Source organism: Rhinopithecus roxellana, chromosome 14 (assembly GCF_007565055.1).
Source record: "Rhinopithecus roxellana isolate Shanxi Qingling chromosome 14, ASM756505v1, whole genome shotgun sequence".
Taxonomy (NCBI): domain Eukaryota; kingdom Metazoa; phylum Chordata; class Mammalia; order Primates; family Cercopithecidae; genus Rhinopithecus; species Rhinopithecus roxellana.
The window spans coordinates 30,962,345-30,984,950 of NC_044562.1; the positions used below are offsets into that span (position 1 = coordinate 30,962,345).

Genomic DNA, 22,606 nt, shown 5'->3' on the forward strand with positions numbered 1-22,606 from the left:
CATCAATCCTCAGACTGGCTCAGCACCTGCAGTAAGGTGTTAAAGTACCAGGATACTATGGAAAGGCAGATGACTAGAGAGGAAAATCTACAATTCAGAATTCTGTAACTGCTTCACAGATAATTCTGTAGTGCCTTACTATATAATTGATCATCTAAACTGGGACACACTGGGAAAACTTAAAGAGGGTACAATTTTTTTTTTTTTTTTTTTTTTTTGAGATGGAGTCTCGCTCTGTTGCCCAGGCTGGAGTGCAGTGGCCGGATCTCAGCTCACTGCAACCTCCGCCTCCCAGGTTCACGCCATTCTCCTGCCTCAGCCTCCCGAGTAGCTGGGACTACAGGTGCCCGCCACCTCGCCCGGCTAGTTTTTTGTATTTTTTAGTAGAGACGGGGTTTCGCCGTGTTAGCCAGGATGGTCTCGATCTCCTGACCTCGTGATCCGCCCGTCTCGGCCTCCCAAAGTGCTGGGATTACAGGCTTGAGCCACCGCACCCGGCCGAGGGTACTATTAATAATTATGCTGGGACAATAGACATAAACCAGGATGGTTCCAGCCAGAATCTTCAGGAAGGCTGGGACCACATAATCTTTTGTCTTCTTTTGCCCTGATTCTTTTTTTTTTTTTTTTTTTTTTGAGACGGAGTCTCGCTCTGTCGCCCGGGCTGGAGTGCAGTGGCCGGATCTCAGCTCACTGCAAGCTCCGCCTCCCGGGTTTACGCCATTCTCCTGCCTCAGCCTCCCGAGTAGCTGGGACTACAGGCGCCCACCACCTCGCCCGGCTAGATTTTTGTATTTTTTTAGTAGAGACGGGGTTTCACCATGTTAGCCAGGATGGTCTCGATCTCCTGACCTCGTGATCCGCCCGTCTCGGCCTCCCAAAGTGCTGGGATTACAGGCTTGAGCCACCGCGCCCGGCCCTTTTGCCCTGATTCTTAAAGGCCATACTCTGTGTCCTTCCTATGTAGCACATACAGGAGGTCTCCTGGGAACTTCTTTCTCTACCTTTTCCTTCTCTCACCTGACTACCCAGATGTCCCCACAACCCTTGTACCTCCCCTCCTTGCCCAACAGTGACAGACCATATTGAAGCCAAATTGGAGAGAGATGTATTTATACCAGTGGGGCTAAGGAGGAAGCAGTCCAGTGGGGACTGTGAGTGCTGTGTAGTGTTCTCTTGAGAGTCGTACAGTCCTGGGGTCAAGTCTCTCCCTAATCTTTGCCAGGGAAGTCTTGAGCCTTGATTTATCCTTCCCTTGGCTTTGGGCTTTGAGGAAGTTGGGAGTGGAGGGGATGATGCTTCTTTAGGTTTCTCTGTTCCAAGCCCCTCTGAATTTCTAGTTGCAATCTGCCTTCACACAGAGTTGATGGGAAAGATTAGTCATAGATGTTGGTATGGGATTGAGCCTATAGCAAGAGGAAGAAGGGAACTCCAGTATAGAGTACACAAAGGGAAAGGGCAGGAAAGATACCAAAGGCTTATGAAAACGAAGGAAAGAAAAGAGAAAAAAGGTGGAAAGTCAGGTCCCAGATTTGCTTGTTAGGAAGGATGAGGTAATTTTGTGCCTAGGAATGCACAATCCAAAGCTTGGTTTTCACCACTTCCATTTGTTCTCTAGAGCGTCCTTCCAGGTGTTTCGCACCATCTAAAGCCAGCACACCAACCCTTCCCGTGAAGTGCCCACCTCAGGACTCATCCCCCTCCAGATCTTCCCGGATGCAGATATATACAAAGATGGAAGCTGGGCAGAGGCTGATGCCATCTTTGGACAGCAGGTGAATGTGGCGGTAACCTGGAAGGGGCAGGAGGACAGCATTAAGAAGGCAGTCAGCTGGGGTATTGGCCAGGGGTCAAAGGGGCTGGCTCACCTTGTTGCATGCAGGTCCAAGGCAGGGTGTACTGACCAATAAAGTCATTTCGGGATTTCCAGTCATAATCCATTACCACAAAACGCAGCATGGCAAGTTCAGGCACCAGCACCCGGAAACACAGTGTCTGCCCCCAGTATGGATTAAAACCTGAGTTGGTGGATAGAAGGAAATGAAGAAGACATTATGACAGTCTTCTTGACTGGGTTGCTTTTCTTGTGTTCTCATTTAATCTAGATGGCAATCAGCATTTTATAGGTGAGGAAGAAGGCTCAGAGTAAGCAAGTAATTTGCCCAGGTCCACTGGAGCTTTTAAGTAAAGAGCCAGGATTCTTTGTACTGTTCCACACTGCCTCCCATGTAGGGACATGCAATAACAGAGACTATACTTAATGGAAGGCAGACTAGAAGGAAAACTAATCATGCTCCTACCCCCACTTCCCCAGCACTGCCAGTTTCTCACCATTGTTCTCCACATAGTTGGTCTCCTGCCGTGCTGTGTCTAGACGGACACCAAAGATCTGCACTTTCACCAGTGGATCCACAATGGACCCCTCTTTGGTCTTGTTGAGTTTGGGGAGTTGCTGACCACTGATCACCTGTAACGAGGGCTCTGGAATCTCACGAGTTCCTGCTCAGCCCAGCCCCACCTGACCCTACTCCCAATCCCAGGGGAGGAGAAGCTTTTTGGTTTGCAGAACATCCTCCATGGGTAATATATTTTCTTCTAGTATTCTATCTGCAATTTAAAATGCATCCAAGGGCCAGGTGCAGTGGCTCACACCTGTAATCCTAACACTTCGGGAGGCCGAGGTGGGTGGATCACTTGAAATCAGGAGACCAGCCTGGGCAACATGGTGAAATCCTATCTCTGCTAAAAATACAAAAATAAGCAAGGCGTGGTGGCGGGCGCCTGTAGTCCCAACTACTCGGAAGGCTCAGATGGGAGAATCGCTTGAACCGAGGAGGCGGAGGTTGCAGTGAGCCAAGATCATGCCACTGCACTCCGGCCTAGGCAGCAGAGCAAGACTCTGTCTCAGAATAAATAAATAAATAAAATAAAATGGATCCAGGTAGAAATTCAACAGTTTGAAAGTAGGCATGCTAATGACAGCAGCCTCTTTTTTTTTTTTTTTTTTTTTTCAAAGAGACACGATGACACTCTTGCCCAAGCTGGAATGCAGTGAGGTGGTCATCACTCACTACAACCTCCAACTCCTGGGCTCAAGTGACCCTCCAGCCTTAGTCTCCTAAGTAGCCAGGACTACGGGGGTCTCACTATTTGTCCAGGCTGGTCTCAAACTCCTGGGCTCAAGCAATCCTGCCTTGGCCTCCAAAGCGCTGAGATTACAGGTGTAAGCTATCGTTCCCAATCAGCCTCTTTTATAGCACTTCCTGTGTACCAGGAGTTGTAAGAACTTCGTATTAACAGCTATACTCCTTATAACCCTGTCAGGCAGGTGGTAATGTTACCCCCATTTTGCAGGTGAGCAGACTGAGGTATGGAGAGGTTAAGGAACTTGCCCAACATTACCCAATTAGGAAGTTGTGGTTTAAAGCTAGGCAGCTGGCTCCAAAAGCTAAAACTAGACAGTTAATATTCCTGTCAGGCCTAGCCACCTCTTTCCTCACTTCTATCCCAGTTATCTCAGTTTCTTCCCAACAGTTTATTTCCATTATACCTGGATTAAGAGAGTCTGGGCCTTGAAAGGGCTGATGGGTCTCTCGGGGTGGAAGGAACTTTGGTTATCACGCAGGAAGTCTGGCTTCAGCACATAGCCACAGCCGCCATTCTGGCGGAAATGCCCATCACAGATGTCCATTTCAAGCCCTGCAGTCTGCATATTCATGGCCACTAAGGGCCCCAGGAGAAAAGAAGAGCAAGATTCACCATGGAGGCCTTCCAGCCCCTCTTTCAGGGAGTTAAGAAGATAGGTATTGGGTACATGGTACCTGCTGGTAATACCTCCACTGATAGCACTTCTCAGCCTAGCAATTTTCTTGAGCATTCCCCAACCCTACTGTCACTAGAGAACTTATTTCCCACCTGCTGCTCCTCCACTCCCTCTTCCCAGTTCCTGCTGCCGCCTCACCCATCTGGCAGCCTGCATTCCAGAGTTCCTGGGGGTTGTAGTTGGAAGAGTCTGTCCTCAGGCCGCTGGGATACACACGGCTTAACTGCCAAGTATTGTGCTGCACAAACTCATTGCCTGTAAAAGGGTATAGGGAGGGAGATGGAAGTGGGGTGGAATCTCCCACTTCACTAGTCCTAAGACCCTGCCTACCCTTCACCCTTCTCTCCAGCATCTGAAGCTGGCTCCAGAAAGTTTCACTATGCCTCTCTATTCTGTTCCATCCAGACCATTTTCCCCAGCTTTCCTGCCTCTAGACCCTTGAGCCACTATTCATAACTCCTGTACCCATGCCTGTTCTGAGGAGTTTCTGAATTCCTTCATCCCTCCTTAGATACTTTGTCTTTTTTCTTGGGACTTACCTGCCAGTCCTTCGGGCCTGAACCTATCCATCCCACTTCCCTCCCCATCCCTCCATTTTGGTCCTGACCAGCCTCCTTGATGAGGCGCTTGGCCTTGGTTTCAGAGAAAGATGATATCTCATAGAAGTGGTAGTGCTCCTTTGAATGTGTGAAGCTGCGGAATGAGACAGACTTCAAATAGATAACCAGGGAAGAGAGGGCTGGACACAAGATGTTCTTGGATTTCTGGAAAAGGTGTAAAAGAAGATGGAATTGAACCCTCAGCAGTCAAGAGAAGAAGCTAATGGCCATCCAACCTAAACCTCTGCCCACTGCCTCCCCGGTGTATTCTCCCTCCTGCCTCACCTGCCGGGACAAGAGAAGGGACTCAGGCTTGGAAATAGGAGCCTGGGTCACAATCTGACAACAGATAGACGGACAGAACAGCGGACACGTCACAACCTGGGGGTGGGAATGGGAATAAAGGCGGTCTGCATGTACTGGTGGGATCAGTGTCAGCCTCTGGGCTTGTGTTTGCTCTATGTTACGTCCTGGGTAAGAGGTTTTAAATTTATTATTTTTAAACAGGCATTATCCTCCCTCCCTCTCATTTAAAACAAAGGAACAATAATCTTTGGTCAAAATGTACATGAATCCAGACAGATATGTCAAGGTATGCAAATGGTCATGGAAGTCACACCTGGAAGGATGTGAGAGTCCCAGAGTTATATCTTTGGATTTGTCTCCTGAATTCCCATTTCCATCCCTGGACATGGCAGCAGGTTAGACACCACAGCCCCAGAAAGCACAGGATAAGCTAGGAGTCAGTCAGCTGAATGAGCCACACAAATGCACAAGAGAGAGAAAGGCAGACTTCAAACCAGGATCTTGGAGGCCCCACCAGTGGCATCCCTTCTCCCTCTGCCTCCCTTCCCCATAGGGAGATGGACCACTCTAGCATAGCCTTCTCAGAGCCTTCAGCTTCCCCACCTCAAAGCGCTCTCCTTCCTGCTCTGGCTACTGCTGGTCCTTCCTAAAACCCTTTCCAAGAAGCTTTCTCTGTGCCCACTTTGGTTGAGGTCACAGCAATCATTCCAGTAACCCCTACTTACCCAATATAATAATGTTACACATACAGACACACATCCCCTCATTACTGGTTTTCAAGCTGGCCTTTAAGAAGACCAAGAAGTACAAAAATGTCTTAGGAGTCACTAGGGCACCCAGGAGAGAGCCAAATGGGTGCTTCAACTAGGATGGTTCTGCATTTATCTATTTTGTATAAGATTTCATTAATAAAAAAAATGAAAAGATTTTGTGGCCCAAAGAAGTTGGAAAGCCACTGCAACATACCTATATATGGCAGTATATAATATATGTTGATGCCATATATGCATTCTTAAATCTCCTTCATTGGGAGGAAGGGTCATTGCTCCTTGGCCCTGGCACCTTGCACAGCTCCAGTCTTCACGAACAGGCCCTCAGCTTGTGCAAGCTGACTAAATACCAAAGCGGAAAGACCACTCCTGGCTTACCTTCTTTTTGTCCTTAATCTGAAGGTTCTGCTCCTGGGGCTCAGGCTCAGGCTCAGTCTCAAACTGGGACTCCAGCGCCAATTCTGACTCATGCTCACCCTCCAGCTCAGGCTCTACTTCCTCTTCCTCATATTCCAGGTCTTCCTCAAGTGTTAACTTCTTCCCCTTCACCAGGATCTTCCTCCGAAGCTCCTAGGGGACAAAAATGAAGGGGCCTGTCTACCTGTCTGCTCTCGGGTACTCCTGGGAATCATGCCAGCCTCATTGTTCTCAAAGGCAGAGGAAGTGAGTGAGTGGTCGGAAGTTCCTGAGGGAAGAGATCAGCTGCTTGATACATACAATTGGAATTCCCATATTGTTAAGCAAACTTTTAACATCTCTATCTATATGGAAAATAATATATGTGGCTTCCTGCCACACATTTGACACAGTAAATACTCCTTATAGATTAGAGATTTACATGTCAATATAAAGAACATAAGAATACCATAAGAAAATAGGGAATCTTTTTTAATAATCTTTTTTTTCTTTCTTTTTTTTTTTTTTTTTGACGGAGTCTCCCACTGTCGCCTGGGCTGGAGTGCAGTGGCACAGTCTCAGCTCACTGCAACCTCCACCTCCCATGTTCAAGTGATTCTCCTGCCTCAGTCTCCCGAGTAGCTGGGATTACAGGCGCCCACCAGCATGCCCAGCTAACTTTTTGTATTTTTAGTAAAGACGGGTTTTCACTATGTTGGCCAGGCTGGATTCGAACACCTGACTTCATGATCCACCTGCCTCGGCCTCCCAAAGTGCTGGGATTAGAGGCGTGAGCCACTGCACTGCACCTGGCCTGAATAATCTTACCGTGGGAAAGCCTTTAGAAACATGACTTGAAAACTCAGGGCCAGGCGCAGTAGCTCAGGCCTGTAATTTGTGAGGCTGAGGAGGGTGGATCACGTGAGGTCAGGGATTCGAGACCAGCCTGGCTAACATAGTGAAACCTAATCTCTACTAAAATACAAAATTTAACCAGGTGTGGTGGTGCACGCCTGTAATCCCAGCTACTCAGGAGGCTGAGGCAGGAGAATCACTTGAAGCCAGGAGGCGGAGGTTGCAGTGAGCCGAGATCACGCCATTGTACTCCAGCCTGGGCCACGCGCGAAATTCTGTCTCAAAAAAAAAAAAAAAAAAAAATCTGTCGATAGCTGCTTGTTATGGGAGAGGTTGGGATTATGATAGGAGGGGAGATTTCCCTTTGTATGTTTTGTATAGTCCACAACAACTATGAACTACAAGGAAAAAAATCAAGATACTTCCACTGAGAAAAAAAAAATGTAAATTGTTGATTTAAAACTTAGAGAACTATAAATAGAATTCTGTGTTCAATTAGATTTTAAGTTAAAATTGTCTCCAAGGACATTAAAGAGCAAGGTGGTCCATCCGAGGATAGAAAGAAGGGAACAAAGAGGGGCCTAGAGGAAGGAGCCCAGGTGGAGGAATCCGGAAGCCACAGCAGAGTCTGGGCTGGAGGAACAGTGTCCCTACCTCAGGTGAGGGCAGCTGAGTGGGCAGCACGCCATCCAAGGTGGTGCTCAGCAGCTGCTCCCCCAGGATCTCAGTCAGATGGCGGGCCATGGTCTGTTGCTGCTCCCAGCTGCAGTGGGTTTCCAGGGACAAGATGACTGGATAGTCTGACGTCTGGTGGTGAGGGGAGGGAACAGTGGATTCAGAGTTCTAAAACACTGCAACCTACTTCTTAAAGTACCTGCTTCCTAGGCCTCCCTACTTACTCACTCAAATGAGTATCCTGATCGCTAAACTCTTCCAACTCCATTATAGGATTCAGTGAGATCTTGCTGGGTCTGAGGCCCATGCCTGAGACACTGCCCACAGCTAAAGACACATTCACATCTTGGGATCCTAAATCTCATACCTGTGCCAAGTCTGACCCAGGCCCCTCTGGGACCTTTGAGTTTTCAGGCTCTGAGTGGGAAGGCCAGGCCACATTCCCTGGTTATGTGTTCATGTTGCACTCTTATGCTTTCATCCTCCAGATTCCCATTGTTCTTCAGCCCTACTCACCACTATCTCTGTGTTTCCTATCCACTTCTTCCAGAAGGGTGATAGAACTTGTTAGAAGTAATAGTTTTGTTTTTTTTTTTGAGATGGAGTTTCGCTCTTGTTGCCCAGGTTGGAGTGCACTGGTGTGATCTCAGCTCACTGCAACCTCCGCCTCCTGGGTTCAAAGGATTCTCCTGCTTTAGCCCCCCAAGTAGCTGGGATTATAGGCATGTGCTACCATGCCCAGCTAATTTTCTGTTTTTCTATTTTTAACAGAGACAGGGTTTCTCCATGTTGGTCAGGTTAGTCTCAAACTCCCAACCTCAGGTGATCCACCCGCCTCGGCCTCCCAAAGTGCTGGGATTATAGGTGTGAGCCACCACGCCTGGCCTGAAGAAGTAATAGTTTCTAACCATAAGTAATTACCTCCATAACTATGAATTATTAGTAACACGTCCAACACTTATTCATAATCAGCCTTTAGTATTTGCCTGATGCTTTACAGTTAAATCCTCTCTTGCTGGAACTTCCCCTGCACTCCTCTACCCTCCCCAGACCCTGAGCCAGTCGCTCTTCCCTCAGACCTTCTGGCCTCACCAGTGTCCCCATTCTGGGGCTACTACCTGGAAGGCATACTGTGCTACTGTGGCCACGACATCTTTGAACAGGATGCGGGAGGTCAGGGTGTGTCCGTGGTAAACGACAGGTTCCCCACTAGGTCCATCCCATACATCCACCTCCACGCAGCGGCACCCCCGCTTCAGGGCCCTGAAAGAACCCCATCCCCCCAAGAGATAGGAGAGGTCAATATCGGATCTTCTACCTAGGGACTGTCTCCCCACTCTGGAGAGAACAGCGCTCACCAGCACTTACCCATCCAGACCCCTTCAAGCTACATCTGCATAGAGCCTTCTCCATCCATGGGGACACTGCTACAAGCTCACGCTGATCTCCACCCATACTTCAGCCCACCCGACTCACAGTCCTTCCATAGCAATCTATCACACATTGGCTCATGATGCTTCTGGTGTTCTGGTTTTACTTATTTATTTATATTTACTTTTATTTTTTTGAGACAGGGTCTAAATCTGTCACCCAGGCTAGAGTGCAGTGGTGCGATCATGGCTCACTGCAGCCTTGACCTCTCAGGCTCAAGCGATCCTCCCACGTCAGCCTCCCGAGTAGCTGATACTACAGGCACACATCACCATGCCTGGCTAATTTTTGTATTTTTTGTAGAGACGGGCTCTCACTATGTTGCCCAGCCTGGTCTCAAACTCCTGGGCTCAAGTGATCTCCCCGCCTCGGTCTCCCAAAGTGCTGGAATTACAGGCATAAGCCAAGGTGTTCTGGCTTTATATCCCTATACAACACCCTGGTTATTCAAACTGTCAGTAAATTTACACCTTAATTTCTCAGCTAGACTTCCTAAGGTGGAAACTATATGTTCCACTCATCCTTGTATCCCTTGAAGCTACTAGTTCAGTTGCTGGTAATACAAAGATATCTTGACTATTCAATCTAATCCATGATTAGTCACCATAAAATCAGCAACTGCTTATTAGCTATTGACATATGGATTATCTCTTCACAACAACCCAGACAGAATAGGCACTGTTACCATCCCTGTTTCATAGATGGGGAGACTGAGGCATAGAGGTTAAATACTTAGCCCCAGAGTACCAAGTGAAAGAGCTAGAAATTATATCTGATTTATATTTATATATTATATCTGAAAGATATAATTTCAGATGGTCTGACTCCAGAACCTATATCTATACATATATATATATTATTTATTTATTTATTTATTTATTTATTTATTTATTTTTTGAGACGGAGTCTCGCTCTGTCGCCCAGGGTGGAGTGCAGTGGTGCGATCTCGGCTCACTGCAAGCTCCACCTCCTGGGTTCACGCCATTCTCCTGCCTCAGTCTCCCAAGTAGCTGGGACTACAGGTGCCTGCCACCTGTAATTTTTTGTACTTTTTTTTGTAGAGACAGGGTTTCACTATGTTAGCCAGGATAGTCTCAATCTCCTGACCTCGTGATCCGCCCACCTCAGCCTCCCAAAGTGCTGGGATTACAGGCGTGAGCCACCGTGCCCAACCCAGAACCTATATTTTTGTTTTTTTTGTTTTTTTTTTTTTTTTTTGAGGCGGAGTCTCGCTCTGTCGCCCAGGCTGGAGTGCAGTGACGCAATCTTGGCTCACTGCAAGCTCTGCCTCCCGGGTTCACGGCATTCTCCTGCCTCAGCCTCCTGAGTAGCTGGGACTACAGGCACCCGCCACCGCGCCCGGCTAATTTTTTGTATTTTTAATAGAGACGGGTTTCACCGTGGTCTCGATCTCCTGACCTTGTGATTCGCCCACCTCAGCCTCCCAAAGTGCTGGGATTACAGGCGTGAGCCACCGGGCCTGGCCCAGAACCTATATTTTTAACTCCTATTCTCTATTGCCTTCCATTTAACAATCTGTTTATTTATTTGTTAAATATAAATCTGTGAGGGCCTCTGAGTTCCAGGAGAGTTTCATAGCTTGTGAAAGAGAAGTTCCATTTACCCATTGGGTTTCATTACCATTCTCCCACCCATCTTCAATATCTCTGCCAAGTGTCTCTGGTATCCAGGGCTCCTCAGCCCCTAAACCCCCACAACACTGTCCCAATCTGTTAGACACTGACAGCTCCCCTCACTTTTCTACACGGTCCCTCTCATGAGTTGGACCCCTTCTCTACCACCACTGCACCGTATATATCCCTCGACGCTGCTCTGGCCACAAAGCTGGTCCCCCACTAGGTAGGTGTTATGAGAAGAGCAGATGAAGTAGTGGTTCAGGGGTTGAGTCATATCCTGATAGATGGGGAGGCAGTCTGGGTTGAAGATGTCTCCATCCTTAGAGCAGAGGTAGCTGAGGAAGCCATCCATGCTCAGCACATGCCGCAGTTTGCCTGGAGTGTGGATAGGGGAACACTAGGTAAGAAGCTCTGAATGGGAGCATCCCAGCACACCTACAGACCATCCTTCCTCCCACTCCATCCAGAGTCCTGCCTTTCAGATGGCACCCATTCCCAGCCTTTAGATCCCAAACTTGCCCCACCTAGTGTGTATCATTTCAATCATTCCCACCCTCAAAGAATGTTAAAAGGAATCATTAAGATAATTCAAGTCCAGTGCTATCCAATAGAACTTCCTATAATGAGATAAATGTCTTTTTCTTTTTTTACTTTTTTTGGTCTTTTTTTATGTTACAGTACTAATGAGAAAAAGTTTTATTCTGCAGTGTCATATATAGTAGCCTCTAGCCACATGTGGCTACTGAGCACTTGAAATATGGCTTGTGTAACTGAAGAACTAAATTTTCAATTTTATTAGATTTTAGTTAATTTAATTTTAAATAGCCAAATGGAGTTCACAGTTACTATAATGGACAACATCCAAAGGGCTAATTTTATAGATGGAGAAACTGAGGCCCAGAGAGAATCAAAGTCAAAGGCTTAGTGACATGGCCAAGCTACCTGTATTTTCTTCCTTGGGCTGTGTACCTGTGACTAACTATGGCCTGAAGGTTTCTTCTTACTGTCCACGTTCCCATATGATGTTTTGAGGAGCATTTGTCAACATCCTCTTAGACTACACTCCCATTGAGGAAAGGGCCCTGCTACTCCTTCCATAGCTCCTTCCAATCTCAGTATGGGCTTTATACAACAACAATAACAATGACTTAACAACTGTTAAGCACTCGCTCTATGCCCAGGGCATTCCATGCAGCATCTCACTCATGTTCTTACTAACATGATGAAGTAGATGTAATATAATCTGCCATGAGAGGTTAGGTAACTTGCTCCAGGTCTCATAATTACTAAGTGTAGAAGCTGGGATTTGAACCCAGGCCGCCAGGTGTCAGAGCCATGCCCTGTACCACTGGGCTGTTCAGTCTCACTGAGAATAATGTTGCTACAAGGAGGCTCACCTGGAAGGTGGAACAACCTGACTCTCATGGCCAGCTTCCTTGCTCCAGGTTTCACAAGGCCTGAAGATTGTGAAGAAGGACAGGAAGTCGGGCAGGAAGTTTCCTTTTATTTTTTTGAGACAGAGTCTCACTCTGTCACCCAGGTTGGATGCAGTGGCACAATCACAACTCACTGCAGCCTTGACCTCCGGGCTCAAGCAATCCTCTCACCTCAGCCTCTCAAGTAGCTGAGACTACAGGAATGTGCCACCAGGCCTGGTTAATTTTTTTTTTTTTAGAGATGGGGTCTCACTATGTTGTCCAGGCTGGTCTTGAACTCCTGAACTCAAGCAGTCCTCCTGCCTCAGCCTCCTGTATTATAGGCATGAGCTACCACACCTGGTGGAAGTTTCATTCTTTTTGTTTGTTGGTTGGTTGATTTGTTTTTGAGACGGAGTCTCACGCTCTGTCACCCAGGTTAGAGTGCTATGGTTCAATTTCCACTCACTGCAACCTCCGCCTCCCAGGTTCAAGCGATTCTCCTGCCTCAGGCACCTGAGTAGCTCAAATTACAGGTGCCCACCACCATACCTGGCTAATTTTTATATTTTTAGTAGAGAAGGGGTTTCACCATGTTGGCCAGGCTGGTCTCGAACTCCTGACCTTAAGTGATCCGCCTGCCTCGGCCTCCCAAAGTGCTGGGATTACAGGCATGAGCCATTGTGCCCAGCCAGAAAGTTTAATTCTTGACAGTAATAAATCACTCAGGTAAATTTACTGTTGTCAGATACTTTTCATGTGCATTATTTCATTTGGTCATCAATTATTTTACAAATGAGAAAACTGAGTTAGTTAGATTAAGTGACTTGCTCACAGTTACTCAGTTAATAAGCACATTGGAGACCTGAGCCCAGGTTTTTTGACTGATACTACTCTCTGTAGCCAGATGTAGTATCTGATTGCCAAGTTGAAGGGAAGGAAATACCAAGAGGGGTGGGGGTCGAAAGTTGAAAGAAATGTGACTGATGTTTACTGGATTCTGCACAGGGAACAGAAGATCCTCTTTCTTTCTTTCTTTCTTTCTTTCTTTCTTTCTTTCTTTCTTTCTTTCTTTCTTTCTTTCTTTCTTTCTTTTTCTTTCTTTTTCTTTCTTTTCTCTCTTTCTTTCTTTCTTTTCTCTCTCTCTGTCTTTCTTTCTTTTTCTTTTCTTCTTTTTTTTTTTTTTTTTTTTTGAGACAGAGTCTTGGTCTGTCGTCCAGGCTGGAGTGCAGTGGCATGATCTCGGCTCATTGCAACCTCTGCTTTCCAGGTTCAAGCGATTCTCCTATCTCAACCTCCTGAGTAACTGGGATTACAGGCTCCTGCCACCATACCCGGCTAATTTTTTGTGTTTTTAGTGGAGACGGGGTTTCACCATGTAGGCCAGGCTGTTCTTGAACTCCTGACATCAGGTGATCCTCCTGCCTCGGCCTCCCAAAGTGCTGGGATTCCAAGTGTGAGCCACAGCGCCTGGCCTAGAGATCCTATTTCTTAACCTTTCTTAACTCTCTTCACTTTCATTTTCTGAAATGATTGCTTTAGAACCTCCATTCTTTTTTTTTTCTTTCTTTTTTTTTTCTTTCTGAGACATAGTCTGCCCACGACACTCAGGCTGGAGTGCAGTGGTGTAATCTCGGCTTACTACTGCCTCCACCTACCAAGTTCAAGCGATTTTCATGCCTCAGCCTCCCAAGTAGCTGGAATTACAAGTGTGCACCACCACGCCTGGCTAATTTTTGTATTTTCAGTAGACACAGAGTTTCACCATGTTGGCCAGGCTGGTCTCGAACTCCTGGCCTCAGGTTATCTGCTCGTCTTGGCCTCCCAAAGTGCTGGGATTACAGGTGTGAGCCACTGCACTCAGACTACAACCTCTATTCTGAACACCCAAACAAATCTGAAATAACTGATTGTAATGTTTTCTGTGTGACTCTAAGTTTTACGAGGGCAGTGTCCTTGTCTGATCTAGGCACTAATATATCTCCGGTGCCTAGCATAGGTCCTGACACATTATAGGAACTCAATAAGCATTCACTGAAGTAGTGAATGAATGAATGAATGAATGAATGAATGAATGAATGAATAAAAGGGAGTAAGAGTTTAGACCCAGAATACCTGGATCACTTGTCGAGCTCTCATTCATCCCAGCTCTTACCCTCATTCTCAAGAGAGGCACTGGCTAAGAGTCAGATGACCTGGGTTTGAATCTCAGTTCCTCTCTCATTATGTTGGCTTTGAGCAAGTCACTGAATCTTTCTAAACCTCAGTTTTCCTCTTTTATACAACTGATTTAATAGCAGGACCCATTTCAACAGATCATTGTATTAGAAAAGGTAGATACCAGGCGTGGTGGCTCATGCCTATAATCCCAGCATTTTGGGAGGCTGAGGCAGGTGAATCACCTAAGGTCGGGAGTTCGAGACCAGCCTGACCAACATGGTGAAACCCTATCCTCTACTAAAAATACAAAATTAGCCGGGTGTGACGACGCATGCCTGTAATCCCAGCTACTCGGAAGGCTGAGGCAGGAAAATTGTTTGAACCCGGGAGGCGGAGGTTATGGTGAACAAAGATCATGCCATTGCACTCCAGCCTGGGCAATAAGAGCAAAACTGTCTCAAAAAAACAAAACAAAACAAAACAAAACAAAAAAAGAAAAGAAAAAGGAAAAGGTACATAGAGATATTAGAACATTATGGGATATGTAATAAAGGACCAATAAAGATTACTGTTGACTTGCAAGGTTGTACTAAGGACTAAATGAAATGAGGAATGTGAAAGTTCCTTGTAAATTATTTATTATTAATGTAAATTTCTCACAATCTGAAGGGAATGGAGGGCAGGAAATGAGTCTACTGAAGAGGCAAGAGGAAGAAACTTTGAAGACCAAGAGGGTATATTTCAGCTGCACTCGTTAAAAGCTAAATAACTGGCCTCCTTATTCCCCCAGCCAGGGGCTAACTGGCTTTCTGGCTCAGGGGCTTAGAGACTCAAGAACCACTTGAATTGAAGACAACTCAGGAAAGGGCAGAGAGCCAGCATTTAAAGGAATAGCAAACAGGAACCATGAAAGAAGAACCAGAGGAAAAGGAATCATTTGCACTACAGAAGAGGCCAAAGAAAGAGGATCAAGGGTTTTCTGTTTCCAGTGAGAGCAAAGCTGGTATCAGAAAGAACTTCCTGAAAATAAAGGAAACATGAGCATAATGGAGGAATGGGGAGCCATGGACTCTTCTTCCTCCTGAGAGATGTAGCACCTCAGAGGAAATCTCTGTCTTGTCTGAACAGGGAATGCCTGCCCTCCTTTGGGAGGAGTGGTTAAATGAGATGATTGGGTAGGGATCAGGATAGGGAAAGACTCAACCTTCACTAAGGCAGATGGCTGCTTGTCTCTGGACCTTGTAATCATGCCCCTCTCTCCAACCCCTATGTCTGGTGCCTCTCCACCTGATTCATCTTACCACTGTCTGAAGGTTCATAGCGGTCAATGAGTTCCAGAGCAAGCTCGGAGGTGCAGTCTCTCTCCTTCTGCTCCTCTCGGAGGAAATCCAAAAATTCCAGCAGAGTCAGCTTCTGCCCATCAGCTGAAAAACTTTCAAATAGTTCTTGCACCTCAGCACGTTTAGTCAATGCCTTATAGAACTGTACAAATTCTTCTCCTTCCAGAGTCCCAGACTGGGACGTGTCTGCTGCCTGCAAGAGAGGGTTTAGGGGAGAGTGAATGTACCTTTTAATGGGAAATGTTATGATCTTTTTATTTTAATTTTTAAAAATTTTTTAAATGTTTGTGGGTACATAGGTGTATATATTCATATGGTAAATTAGATGTTTTGATATAAGCATGCAATGTGAAATAAGCACATCATGGAGAACGGGAAATGTTATGACCTTGACTTGCACTGTAAAAGCAATTTTTACAGACAGATAGATCCAAACATGCTTCCATAAAACTCCCACGGAACTCCTAACATTTAGTGTTCATAGAATAAATCACTTCAGTAGGTAAGAAGCAAAAGTTTAGCCATACCATTTGCTACTAGAGAAAATTTTCAACTAGAAAGAATTAAATCTCCCAAAGGTCCCTAAAAGGTCAGAAGGTCCCTCCTCCTATTTACTCACATTCCATCTGGGGTTTTCCATTATTCTAGCACCTGTGAAATTCTGGCCATGGACAGAGAGGTCCTTGAGGTCCAACGTAATAACATATTGTTATTTACCTTTCATAGAATTATGACTTTTCAACAAGACTGAAAGGCAAGAATCACCCCCTATACTTCCCATCAAGCCTAGAGCATTGAGCCTAGCACTTAGGGCACATAGCAGAGATTTAACAATTGAGTGTTGTGAACTGGGGTCAGAGGACTTCTGGCCAAATGAAAATGTGGCCTGGTTGGCTGTTGGAAATCCTTCCCCGCAGACTCACCTGAAAAAGACTGAAGGCATATTCTTGGTCCATTTCCACATTCATTAGGTGCAATAACCGCTGAACTTCTTGGAAACTCATCTTACCATCCTGATTTTTGTCTCCACGTTGAAACCAGTCACTCAGCCATCCAGGTATGAGTCAAGGCAAAAGTACTAATGTGTCTGTTTGTGTGTGTTGTGTGTGCACATTCATCCACTTACATCTCTCCCGTCTTTCCTGCCAGTCTCTCTCCCCGGTGCCAATCCATTCTCCACACAGCTTCTAGAATAATCTCTCTAGAGTACCAATCTGTCTTGTCACTGTATGGCCCAGGCACCTGCAGGGACCTCCCTGTTGCCTGCAGAAAGACATCTATATTCTGGCCAGACACGATGGCTCACTCCTGTAAACCCAGCACTTTGGAAGGCCAAGGTGGGTGGATCACATGAGGTCAGGAGTTTCGAGACCAGCCTGGCCAACATGGTGAACTCCCATCCCTACTAAAAATACAAAAAATTTATCTGGGTGTGGTGGCACACACCTGTTGTTCCAGCTACAAGGGAGGCTGAGACATGAGAATCGCTTGAATCAGGGAGGCAGAGGTTGCATGGAGCCGAGATCGCACCACTGCATTCCAGCCTGGGTGATGGAGTGAGATTCTGTCTCAAAACAAAAAAAGTCCATATTCCTTTAGGCGTTTTTGTTTTTGCTTTTGAGACGGAGTCTTGCGCTGTCGCCCCGGCTGGAGTGTAGTGGCGTGATCTCAGCTCACTGCTACCTCCACCTCCCAGGTTCACGTCATTCTCCTGCCTCAGCCTCCCGAGTAGCTGGGACTACAGGCGCCCGCCACCACACCAGCTAATTTTTTTTTTTTTTTTTTGAGATGGAATCTTGCTTTGTCACCCAGGCTGGTGTGCAGTGGTGCGATCTTGGCTCACAGTGTTGACGGGGTTTCACAGTGTTAGTCAGAATGGTCTTGATCTCCTGACCTCGTGATCCTCCCACCTCGGCCTCCCAAAGTGCTGGGATTACAGGCGTGAGCCACTGCGTCCAGCCTTTTTTTGTATTTTTAGTAGAGATGGGGTTTCACTGTGTTAGCCAGGATGGTCTCGATCTCCTGAACTTGTGATCTGCCCACCTCGGCCTCCCAGAGTGCTGGGATTACAGGCATGAGCCACGTGCAGTGGCACGATCTCTGCTCACCGCAAGCTCCGCCTCCCGGGTTCATGCCATTCTCCTGCCTCAGCCTCCTGAGTAGCTGGGACTACAGGTGGCCACCACCACACCCAGCTAATTTTTTGTATTTTTAGTAAAGACAGGGTTTCACCGTGTTAGCCAGAATGGTCTCGATCTCCTGACCTTGTGATCCACCCACCTCGGCCTCCCAAAGTGCTGGGATTACAGGCCTGAGCCACCGCGCCTGGCCTTTTTTTTTTTTTTTTTTTTTTTTTTTTTTTTTGAGACAGAGTCTCACTTCGTCACCCAGGCTGGAGTGCACTAGGGTGATCTTGGCTCACTGCAACTGCCATCTCCTGGGTCCAAGAGATTATCCTGCCTCAGTCTCCTGAGTAGCTGAGATTACAGGCACCCACCACCATACCTGGCTGTTTTTGTTTGTTTGTTTGTTTTAGACAGAGTCTCGCTCTGTTGCCCAGGCTGAAGTAAAGTGGTGTAATCATGGCTCACTACAGCCTTGAGCTCCCAGACCAAAGTGATCCTCCCACCTCAGCCTCTCAAGTAGCTGGGACTATAGGTGTGCACCACCACACCTGGCTACTTTATTTGTTTATTATAAATAAAGAAATAAAAATTCTTTTATAATTAAAGAAAAAAATTTTTTTGGAGACAGAGTCTTACTCTGTCACCCAGGCTAGGGTGCAGTGGCACCATCTCGGCTCCCTGCAACCTTTTCCAGTTCAAGTGATTCTCGTGCCTCAGCCTCCGGAGTAGCTGGGATTGCAGCCATGTGTCACCATACCCAGCTAATTTTTTTGTATTTTTTGTAGAGGTGGGGTTTCACCACATTGTCCAGGCTGGTGTCAAACTTCCCAAGCAGCTGAGATTACAGGCTTCCCAAGCAGCTGAGATTACAGGCATGTAATCCACCTGGCTAATTTTTTGTTTTGTTTTGTAGAGATGGGATTTTGCCACATTGCTCAGGCTAGTCTCTAACTCCTGGGCTCACATGATTCGCCCACCTCAGCCTCCCAAAGTGCTGGGATTACAGGTGTGAGCCATTGCACCTGACCCATAAAATAAACTTTAAAAAATTAAATTAGCCAGGTGTGGCCAGGTGCAGTAGCTCACACCTGTAATTAATCCAAGCACTTTGAGAAGCTGAGGCTGGTGGATCACCGGAGGCCAGGAGTTTGACACCAGCCTGGACAATGTGGTGAAACCCCACCTCTACAGACCCCTACAGTCTGGCATAGTGCCTGATATGTTCTGCTTAATAGATCATGAATGAATAAATGAATGAAATGGTAAACAATCCAGGAAACTTGGAGTGAGTCTGTGTCACTGAGCCTTCTAAGGGGTTGCTTCCCACCTATATACTGGTTAATGCCACTGGGATCTTCTGTGCAGCTCTTAGGAGAAGCATCTTGTTTGCTCCTCTGCCTCTCACTGCCTCTTCCTCCAATCCTGGGGTTCCTGATTCATGCCTGGCTGTGTCATCCCTAGCATCCATTCCTCCCTCAGTATTCTGTCTCACATTGACCTGAGCTGTCCCTGCCCATACTATCTAGACACTTGGGCCTCCCTAGCTGTGCACCCCTTCTCACTTTTCCTAAACCTGTTACATCTGGCTCCTTCAGGGATAGAGTGATCCCTCACCCACCCTGACTCCATCCTGCCGATACTGGTCCAGGCGCTCCTGATGGTCCATGCTGGTGACAAGATCCACCAACAGGTGGAGCCCTCGCATCCATATCTGGGCCTCCTCAACACTGTTGGCCACCAGGTCCAGGTTGGAGCGGCGGCCGTGGAAGACAACGGTGAAGCCCTGCTCCAGGGGAAGCTCCTCTGTCAGGCTACGCAGCAACTCGGAATCATGGCCATTACGTATTGTCTCCACATCAGAGATTGAGACTGCCAGAGAAGAAGCAGGTGGAGGCACTGAGGAAGGGAGTCCAACAAATAGCAGGGGCTAAGAGTGAAGGACCAGCACCCCCTTCTCCATGACACCACAGAAAAGAACCCCAGCCTCTGCAGACTGAATCCCAAAAAGCATTACGGGAAGAGAGATGCAGACACCAGGGATTCAGGAGTCCATATGAATCACCAGGGATTCAGGAGTCCATATGTTTTCAAAGGCAGCATGGCAAAAGGCCTGTGCTGCGAGTGGCAAGACATGGCTTCCAGCCACAAGCTGGCAGTATGACACAAACCAAATTGACTTAACTCCTCAGTGTCCTCATCTGATATAATGGATAATCCCCTTCCATAGGCAGCCCCAATGGTGATCACAGGAGGACTGGTGGGGATGACAAATGGAAATACATTTGAAAGGCAGAAGCAGTTATACTAAAGCATTATATCCCTAAGTCCAGTTCTCCCATTCCAGGTTTGAGGGCTTCCTCTTTCCAGATGTCTACGAGGGAACCAGAGAAATTCTTTCACCCTCTTACCTCAGCTGGGGGTGGTGCGGATTGTGAGCAATTTGTCTCTAAAACAGACTCTCTTAGATGTGTCCCGTGATCAAATTATTTCCTGTTATCATAAAGAGTTTGGCCAATAAGTGCACACTGCTTTGTTTTGTTTTTTGTTTTATTTTGTTTTTTGAGACCAAGTTTTGCTCGTCACCCAGGCTGGAGTGCAATGGCACAATCTAGGCTCACTGTAACCTCTGCCTCCTGAGTTCAAGCGATTCTCCGCCCTTAGCCTTCCGAGTAGCTGGGACTACAGGTGCCCGCCACCAAGCCCGGCTAATTTTTGTATTTTTAGTAGAGATGGGGTTTCACCATGTTGGCCAGGCTGGTCTCAAACTCCTGACCTCAAGTGACCTGCCTGCCCTCAAACTCCTGACCTCAAGTGACCTGCCTGCCTCAGCCTCCCAAAGTGCTGGGATTACAGGCATGATCCACTACACCTGGCTACAATTTTGTATTTAAAAATATTTATCATGATGGCTAACATTTATTAAATGCATTCTGGTTTTACATCGCATGCTAAGTGTTTTACATGTTAACTAACTGAGTCCTTGTAACCTACTAAGCAGATACTGTTTAATCCCCATTTTACAGATGAGGAAACTGAAGCTTGATGTATGTATGTATGTATGTATGTATATATGTATTTTTTTAGAGACAGGGTCTCACTCACCCAGGTGGAGTGCAGTGGTGTGATCACAGCTCACTGCAGTCTCAACCTCCTGGGCTCAAGTGATCCTGCCATCTTAGCCTCCCAAATAGCTGAGACCACAGGCGTACAACACCACACCCGGCTAATTTTTTATTTTTATTTATTTATTTATCTATTTTTTGAGACAGAGTCTCGCTCTGTCACCCGGGCTGGAGTGCAGTGGCCGGATCTGAGCTCACTGCAAGCTCCGCCTCCCAGGTTTACGCCATTCTCCTGCCTCAGCCTCCCGAGTAGCTGGGACTACAGGCGCCAGCCACCTCGCCCGGCTAGCTTTTTTGTATTTTTTTAGTAGAGACAGGGTTTCACCGTGGTCGCCAGGATGGTCTCGAACTCCTGACCTTGTGATCCGCCCGTCTCGGCCTCCCAAAGTGCTGGGATTATAGGCTTGAGCCACCGCGCCCGGCCTATTTTTATTTTTTATAGAGACAGGATCTCCCTATGTTATCCAGGCTGGTCTTGAACTTCTGGTCTCAAGCAGTCCCCCTGCCTCGACCTCCCAAATTGCTGGGATTACAGGCATTGAGCCACCAGGCCCAGCCATAGCTTAACTACTTGATTTTCCACAGCTATGCGGAAAGTGGCAGAGCTAGGGCTTTAATTCAGGCAGGCTGATGCCCAAGATGATGGTCTTATTATAATAATAACAAGATGTAACCAATGATTTATTATGTCTTACTATGTTCCAGTACTCTCCCGAGCCTTTTATATACAATAACTAATTTAATCCTCATTACAGCCTTATGAGGCAAGTAGTGTTATGATTTCTTTTTACAGGCTCAGATATAGCCACAATTAGGACAGCACAAACGCACACTATCGTAGAACTTTGGTCCCTCCCCTGCCAGGCTCCTCAGGACTCTATCCACCCATGTATCCACCCCCCACTATCCAGGTCACTCACAGCTGGGCTTGGCACTGCCCCTGGCCTGCCGTGCATGCCAGACTGTCATGCCGTCATTCTGAAGTCTGAAGTATCTTAGCTTCTTCCAGCTTTTGGACCTCACCTTGCGCATCAGCATGCCTTCCTGCATCAGCAGCAAGTCCTGATCAGTGGTCAGCCCTAGGTCAGGAAAAGCAGGGGTTAGATAGCCAGCAGAGAGGGTAGCAGGCCCAGGGAAAGCTCTCGAACAGGGGTCCAGCCTCCTTCCCTTCCCTGAGCTATATGCTAAGCCCTCTTCCCCTGCAGGGACACTCACGGTCTTGCAGCAGGGACGCCATCACCTACTGTTCCACCGGCTGGCACCAGATCACCTAAAGGAGAAAGGAAGAGCAAAGGGCTCTGGGTGAATCTTAAAGATAGTCTGTAGCTGATTTTTGCTTCTGATTTTGAGTTTAGTGACTCTGAGACTTTAGATAGGTCTAGAAACCTGCCTCAAATCACATAAGGATCAGAATTTAAATCAAGATATGTCTGATCCCAGAGCCTCCGCTATTTCCCATGGCTATCTTCAGAGAAGGCTAAACCAAAGAGTCCACCAAGCACCCCCTTCCTACCCAATAACCCACAGTCTACTAGTGCCACATTTTGCTCACTCCCCACCCTCTCATTATTAGGAACTAACATCTTGTTGGATGTCCCTTTAAGAAACTAGAATCTCTTCACACCCTAGCCTTCTTATTTCCAGGTAGAATCCTTCAGCTTCCCTATTCTGGGAGCCCTCTCTATGCTCCCACGTAGACTGTCCAGCTCCTGAGGCGACTAGCACAGACTTTCTTTTTTTTTTTTGAGACAGAGTGTCGCTCTGTTGCCCAGGCTGGAGTGCAGTGGTGAGATCTGCCTCGGTCTCCCGATTAGCTGGGACTATAGGCATGTGCCGCCACGCCTGGCTAATTTTTTGTACTTTTAGTAGAGACGGGGTTTCACCATGTTAGCCAGGATGGTCTCGATCTCCTGACCTCGTGATCTGCCCACCTCGGCCTCCCAAAGTGCTG

The 22,606-nt window shown here is 47.0% G+C and overlaps 1 protein-coding gene across 2 annotated transcripts in view; it reads right to left on the reverse strand.

Annotated features, from left to right (window-relative positions):
* Nucleotides 1–843: 843 nt before the first annotated feature.
* Nucleotides 844–22,606, reverse strand: part of PLCD4 (phospholipase C delta 4) — a 30,057-nt gene continuing 8,294 nt past the window's right edge. Inside the window, exons 2-16 of one of the 2 annotated variants that reach the window (XM_010360238.2) lie at nt 21,871–21,925; nt 21,576–21,734; nt 19,174–19,402; nt 16,331–16,460; nt 15,369–15,600; nt 10,666–10,867; nt 8,543–8,687; nt 7,404–7,556; nt 5,877–6,068; nt 4,431–4,587; nt 3,962–4,078; nt 3,551–3,723; nt 2,332–2,467; nt 1,869–2,018; nt 844–1,792 (exon numbers count right to left, since the gene is read on the reverse strand). In XM_010360238.2, coding sequence (XP_010358540.2) covers nt 1,686–1,792; nt 1,869–2,018; nt 2,332–2,467; nt 3,551–3,723; nt 3,962–4,078; nt 4,431–4,587; nt 5,877–6,068; nt 7,404–7,556; nt 8,543–8,687; nt 10,666–10,867; nt 15,369–15,600; nt 16,331–16,460; nt 19,174–19,402; nt 21,576–21,734; nt 21,871–21,892 — 2,304 coding nt within the window. In that variant the 5' untranslated portion in view covers nt 21,893–21,925 and the 3' untranslated portion in view covers nt 844–1,685. Of the gene's footprint in view, nt 1,793–1,868; nt 2,019–2,331; nt 2,468–3,550; nt 3,724–3,961; nt 4,079–4,430; nt 4,588–5,876; nt 6,069–7,403; nt 7,557–8,542; nt 8,688–10,665; nt 10,868–15,368; nt 15,601–16,330; nt 16,461–19,173; nt 19,403–19,941; nt 20,024–21,575; nt 21,735–21,870; nt 21,926–22,606 lie in introns of those variants that run through there. The other variant, XM_030915986.1, reaches the window with a different exon arrangement.